General features: G+C 34.4%; 1 protein-coding gene across 1 annotated transcript in view; it reads left to right on the top strand.

Moving 5' to 3' along the window:
- Positions 1–248: 248 nt before the first annotated feature.
- LOC135201180 (vacuolar protein-sorting-associated protein 36-like) overlaps positions 249–7,500 on the top strand; it is a 30,407-nt gene continuing 23,155 nt past the window's right edge. Inside the window, exons 1-3 of the mRNA XM_064230055.1 lie at positions 249–344; positions 693–817; positions 2,404–2,468. Coding sequence (XP_064086125.1) covers positions 249–344; positions 693–817; positions 2,404–2,468 — 286 coding nt within the window. The remainder of the gene's footprint in view (positions 345–692; positions 818–2,403; positions 2,469–7,500) is intronic.

The raw sequence follows: 7,500 nt of genomic DNA, 5'->3' as shown, positions 1-7,500 counted from the left end.
AGACCAACCACTAAGACAAATCGTCCCGACCACAACCAAACGGCTTCTCGTGGAACGCCGTCCGTTTCCATAAGGTCGTCGTGATCGTTTGCGGCCGTGCTGGAGACAGAAGCTGGAACGCTAACATAACTGGAAGGCTGGAAGTAGCGAGGGAACAGAAACGCAAGTCGTCGTGAGCGTCTACGGCCGCGCTGGAACGCTAACATAACTGGAAGTAGCGAGGGAACAGAAACATAAGTCATCGTGATATGTCTGCGGCCGCGCTGGAATCAGAAGCTGGAACGCTAGCAGAACTGGAAGGCTGGAGGTATCGTCAGGAACAGAAACATCTTCCAGCAGTAAAAGTACTATCAGTGGGCTGTGCTGGAATCAGGAGCTGGAAAGCTAGCAAAACTGGAGGGCTGGAGTTATCGTCAGGATCAAATTAAATCACCCAGCAGTAAAAGTACTACTTGTAGGCCGTGCTGGAATCAGAAGCTGGAACGCTAAAATAAATGGAACCCAGAATGAACAAAAAAATAGGAGGAATCAGTGACAAAAGCAGTTACTGGCAGCAACATCAGTAACAGTAGTTGCAGTAATAACTCACAAATAGTAGCAACATAACCACCAGAAGTAGCAGCAGGCAGAACCACCATAATTAGCAGCAGCATAATCAAAAGTAAGAGCAGCAAGTATGCTACTTGTAACAGCAGCAGCAGAAAGAGGCAGCAGAAATAGCAGCGGTAACAGAAACAGCAGACAGAACCAGCAGAAGTAAAAACAAGAGCAGCAGGCCTGTTACTAGTAACAGAAGCAGCAGAAGCATAAGCATTAAGTAAGAACAAGAGCAGCAGGCCTGCTGCTAGTAACAGAAGCAGCAGACAGAACCAGCAGAAGCATCAGCAGTAAGAGCACGAGCAGCAGGACTGCTACTAGCAATATAGTAGCAGCAATGTCACCATAGAAAGTCACAGAACTAGCAGTAGCAGCAGCAGCAGCAAAAATCAAACTCGAAAAGCAGCAGGAGCAGGAGCAGGAGTAGCAGCTATTGGTAGTAGTGTGCGGGGCGTCCAAATCCCGTTAAAAGAAGGCGAGAGGTTACTCATATGCAATAAATCCGGCAACAGTACACTTGGCTAACCCGCCTACCTGAAAGCCAATTCTGGTAATTCCACCAACGCAGTAATTATTGCCGCAACCGAATGCGCCACCGTATCTGCCCTGTTGTTGTTGTTGTTGATGATAGTTACAGTGCTGCCGGCTATAGTCACAACTGATTTTTCCATGGTTTTCAATGGCAGTAAGAGTAATAATGCTAATAAAAATTGTTCACACACATGAAAATTCTTTAAATATGTTGTGTAAAATGTGCCTTTATAGACACATATAGGATGAGAGAGAGAGAGAGAGAGAGAGAGAGAGAGAGAGAGAGAGAGAGAGAGAGAGAGAGACTTTTACGTTGTCAATGCTTTTGAATAAACTTTCGAAATATCAAGAATCTCGCCGGCGAAAGATGAAGGTAATTACCATACTTCTAAAGTAAGAACCCTTGAATGATTTTAATAATAGACAACACTACAGCAGCTGAAATAAAAATAAATAAATAATTGTGGGGGGGGGGTAAATTTACGTCACTTACAACTTATTACTGTCAAATTTTAATCAAAGCTCTTAATTAAAGATGATCTCGGATCAAAAGCCAATTCTTGCAAAATAAATCCCTTACTAATGGATCGAGAGGAATGGAAGATGTTTATAAAAACTGCCCATATGAACCACAGACATAGATCCTCAAGAGAATTAGATATCAGAAGTTTAAATATCTCATTCTAAATTATACATCAAGCCACAATTACGGGGATAAGAATATAATTGATTGCAGTCTCGAGGAGTCGTGATATGTACGTAGAAACTGTCTGGTTTTGTCGTAGAAAGTTTTTTTTTTTTTTTTTTTTGGGAGGGGCGGCAAAAAATTTCAATTTCACAAAAAAATCTTCAAAGTGTATGACAAGGTTAAGTTATCAGCGTCCTTTAAAAAAACTAACATCATTAAAATCATTCCCAGGTAAAAATCTAATAACGTTATAGTAGCATTTACACGAATCAGAACGTGATTAAAACCTCAATATCCGTCTGCTGCACTAGACGCACGAATCACCGACGATCGACCGCACCGCACCGCCTAGGCAAGGTGTTTTGCAAAGGTACTATGTATAAAATGAGGTTGATAAGATCTTCGCGTTTCGTAACTGACCTTACTCAAAGTAAAGACCTCCTAGTTCCATACACACCTGGGCCGCTGATGATGCAACTTTCTCTACGTAGTCAAACCTCCACCTTCCTCTTGGCGTTACTTGGGAATGCGAGGAAAAGTCTCCCTTTACTTTTCAACTTATCAGTCCAAATCCTTTTTGTTAACAGTTTTAAAAGCAGAAGTAAACCTCGACATCAGTTGTCCTACTATATGACCTACTACAGCTACCAACGTATAATTTAATTATTTTTTTTTTTATTAACGTAAGTTTTTCATTATTTTTTGTTTCATTCAATAAACTTTCCTTTACTGAAATTACAGATTTCCTCAGATAAAACTGTAAGTTTGGTGAAGACGCAGAAAGACTATATGGAGGTGTTAATACTCATTTATTTGCTTATTCATTGTATTATTTATCTGTATTCCTGGCACGGTAACCGGTGACAACCGGTTACTCGCTCACTCCGCTGGATTTCTAGGTCTCATTGTGACCCATTAACCTGCATCTTCCGCTAAAGCGCAGTTGAAGGTGCTGACGACGAAACACACGTTTAACATAAATGCAAAGTAAATCTTATATATATATATATATATATATATATATATATATATATATATCATATAAATTATATATATATATATATATACATATATGAGTATATATATTATATATATATATATATATATATAGTATATATATATATATATATATATACTATATATATATATATATATATATATATAAATATATATAATATAAACGATTTGCAAAAACAGATTCTACCTGGTCCTTAGTATTCCTCTATACAGAAAGACATAAATGAGTTAACTGAAAGGTTTTATGGAAATCATCTGTTACCGGATAAAAAGAATGACGAAAAAAATATATATATAAAAAACGACGACTTACAATGATAATGGCAACACACAATAAAGAAGAAAAGAAAACATTGAAAAAGGGTAGAAAGCACAGTGCACAATGGTCCACATCAGCACTTTCCAAGGAATGCTCGGAATTCCGACGACAACATGGAAGGTGTAAACTCCGTTTAAAAGAAATATATATATAAAATCTGAACAAAACAACACGAAAGAAATCTTCTAAGAAAAATATCCTCGCTCCAAAAATCACAGACGAAAACGTTATTTCACTCTTTTTTTTTTATTCACAATCCTCTTCTTAAACCTATGATTTCATAATACTAAAAAATCGTTGAAATAGCAACGAGTATACATCTGTTAATTCCAACATTATCATTAATTTATTTGTTTTTAGAAATTACACAAGGTAAAAACGTGTTTTCAATGATTATCTTGAATTTATTTTTTTCCACAATTAACAGTAGCCAAAATTCCAATGAGCTTTTCATCATTACCTTCAATTCATTTTGTTTCCAAACCTCACACTAATTAAAATATAATATGTTTGCTATACCCTCAAATAATAATAAAAAAAACTGCAGTCTTTTACAAATAAATAAATAAATAAAATAATAATAATAAAAATATATTCTGTAAAGTAAGATTTTAATCATCTATATAAAAATACTAACTTAATACTAATGACCAATTTCGTTTCGCAACCTTCAGCTCCTAAACAAGAAAATGCTAATGCCGTGTCTTGTTCTGGGTGATTTTCCTTCAACATTTCTCTCAACTCCCATACTCAACTTTCCCTTCACCCGAAATAATCAATCCTCAACTATAACTATTAACGCCTACCAACTGCCGGTAGAAAGGCAGACACTTTTCTTTAAGTGAACTTTTCTTTGTTTAGTGTTAAAATCTAAATCTATTTACATGTGCTTTTATCAATAACTTACAAAAACAGTTATTATTATAAAAGTAGTTTAACCAGACCACTGAGCAAATTACACTACTTTTATAGTAATGATTTTTTTTTTAATTATTGATAAAAGCACATGTAAATAGATTTAGAGTTTTACATTAAACAAAAGAAAAAAACAATTTGGCGAGAAGATTATTTTTCACAAAAATATTAGATCGACTCGGCGGTGTATAAGGCCGTTCTATCATATTTAACGTCTTGTTTCATTATACTTAATGTCCTAATTACAGAGCCAACCTCTTCTTTGTTTGTCTGTGCTCTCTCTCTCTCTCTCTCTCTCTCCTCTCTCTCTCTCTCTCTCTCCATTCAAAAATTGCCCTTCATATCCCTTCATTATTTATTTTACTACTATTAACTTTACCGTCTCTTTTAATCTACCCGTTTAGTCATCCGACCAATATCATCCACTCCATTTCTTGAAGTCGTTCCTCTCTCTCTCTCTCTCTCTCTCTCTCTCTCTCTCTCTCTCTCTCTCTCCTTCCAGTTAATTTACTGTCGACCGTCGCCTCTCCGACCACAATTCACACAACAGATCTCTCCGCATATAATGCATCTTAAAGGAGCACTGTCAACAGATAACGAAAGAACATAATAATGCACACACACACACATACGGACACCTTTTCCCTCTCTCTCTCTCTCTCTCTCTCTCTCGAAGCCATGCAGTTCTCGTTTTCTCTTCTCATCCTGGGCTCCTCCCATCCACTTCTCCGCGTCAGAATAATCTATCGTCCATTATTCTGTGTCTTTCCACTCCTCCTCCTCCTCCAACTTCTTCTCCTCCTCCTCTTATATACATCTTCGAGCCCTTTTAGAACCTCTAACCCAGTCCTTACAAGAATCCTTCTCTCTCTCTCTCTCTCTCTCTCGTCTTGTGTCTTTGTATGTATGTAAATTATATATAAAATATTTAATATATATATATATATATATATATATATATATATATATATATACTAATATATATATACATATATATGCATATATTCATATATATATATATATATATATATATATATATATATATATACTAGTATATACTGTATATATATATATATAGATATATATATATATATATATATATATACACATACACACACATATATATGTGTGTGTGTATCCACAGGTTTTGAATTAAAGACACTTGAGATATTATTATTATTATTAATTATTATTATTATTATTATTATTATTATTATTAATTATTATTATATTATTATTATTATCCCAATGAAGGATCTGATCTATTTTCGAACAGTTATAAACTCGTGGAAACGGGGTCCCTGGGCATTCACGGAGACACCACAATCTGAATAGAACAAAATAAAAATATATTGATCTGCTATGAATTCAGGATTCAGGAGAAAAAGCACTAAGGAGACGGAATAACTTCATGTTTTCGGCACCAAGACATTCCATACTTAAAACGAGAACTAATATCTATATTGACGAATGTAAAGCACTCAATAAAAATGGCATTTCTCAAGTATGAATTATCTGGTTAAAAAATAACAGAATCTTATAAAACAAATGAATTATGGCAATATATTATCTTCCCTTAAAAGTAAAACTGTCGATACGTTATCTACCAAAACATTTACGAAACGGAACATCACCTACTCAAGGATCAATGACGCTATTTCTAAAATAAATAAATAAATATAAAAATTAATTAATTAATTAATTCACAATACAAAACATCTGAAATAAAAAAAAACATTCAGGCTAAAAATAAACCTTTCAAGCAGAAAGTTAAAGAAAACGCAAGGAGACTTGAATTCCACGTCAAAAAGAAAAAAAAAGAAAATTTAAACCAACAAAAACATCATAATGAAAAAAAATAATAATAAGAATGAACCCCATCAAGTTTTTAATCAACAAAAATATCATGATGAAAATGAAAAAAATCTATAAGATTCAATTTCCCAAAATAAAAACATCGAATTCTTTAAAAAAAAATAAAAAATAAAAAAATGAAAATAGAAATTTATTAAGAAAGAACACTTCAAAATAAAAACTGACAAAAACGTCATTATCGCAAATGGTAAAAATAAATCATTTAGTTAAGAAATACACAGTCACGTGAAAACAAATTGTTAAAAATTCCACAATTATATATTTACATATATTTCTATTACATAGAAATATGTTTTGATATATAATTGAGGATTTTTAACAATACATCATTTTAGTAAGAATGAATTTCCCAAAATAAAATCACCATCAGGGTTTTTAACAGGTAAAAATATCATAATGAAAATGTCAGAAAAAAAAACATTCAATAAAACCAAATAAAAAATAAGAAAACACAGATGAACGTAACGAATCTGACACCAACAGATTCCCATGATGACAGGTTATTAGAAAAAAAAAAAAAAAAAAAAGCACGCAGGCAACGGGATCTCTGATAAACAACCCACGAAGATGATGATGATATGATGATGTTGATGATGATGATTGTCATGGCTTCTTCGACGAAGAGGTGTCGAGCTTTCGAGTAAAAGTCACGAAAAAACATTTTTCAAAGGAATTTCCCGTCGTTACAGTAATAGCAACGAGAGAGAGAGAGAGAGAGAGGAGAGAGAGAGAGAGAGGAGAGAGAGAGAGAGAGAGATGTCCTTAGCAAAAGATAGAAATAAGTAACATTCATATAGCTGCTAGAGAGAGAGAGAGAGAGAGAGAGAGAGAGAGAGAGAGAGAGAGATGCCCTTAGCAAAAGAAAGAAATAAGTTACTTTCATATAGCTGCTTAAAGAGAGAGAGAGAGGGGAGAGAGAGAGAGAATCCTTACAAAAAAAAGTGACATTCATACCTTACTATAAGAATGAAAAAGTGAAATTCATAGCTAAGAGAGAGAGAGAGAGAGAGGTCCTTAGTGAAAAAAAATTGAAATTAGTAACATACATTGAATGTGTGTGTGTGTGTGTGTGTGTGTGTGTGTGTGAGAGAGAGAGAGAGAGAGAGAGAGAGAGAGAGAGAGAGAGAGAGAGATGTCCTTAGCAAAAGAAGGAAATAAGTAACATTCATATAGCTGCTTAGAGAGAGAGAGATGTCCTTAGCAAAAGATAGAAATACGTGACATTCATTGATACTTAATGAGAGAGAGAGAGAGAGAGAGAGAGGTCCTTAATGAAAAAAATTGAAACTAGTAACATACATTGACGTGTGTGTGTGTGAGAGAGAGAGAGAGAGAGAGAGAGAGAGAGAGAGAGAGAGAGAGAGAGAGTCCTTGGCCCCCTGGAGAAATTGATAAAGACACGTCTCTACTACTTAATAGTAAGTCGAAAGTAGAGAGACTTCAACTCCAAGTCGAACGAAAAACACATGATATAGTTAAAAGACCTTTTCTTATTAAGACCTGAAATTATAATGAGATGCAAATCAGCTCGCTTGTTTGTTTACGTAAGGAGAAAAGG

The sequence above is a fragment of the Macrobrachium nipponense genome, chromosome 28 (assembly GCF_015104395.2).
Source record: "Macrobrachium nipponense isolate FS-2020 chromosome 28, ASM1510439v2, whole genome shotgun sequence".
In the NCBI taxonomy this organism is placed as follows: domain Eukaryota; kingdom Metazoa; phylum Arthropoda; class Malacostraca; order Decapoda; family Palaemonidae; genus Macrobrachium; species Macrobrachium nipponense.
This window is presented reverse-complemented; position numbering and strand designations above follow the sequence as displayed.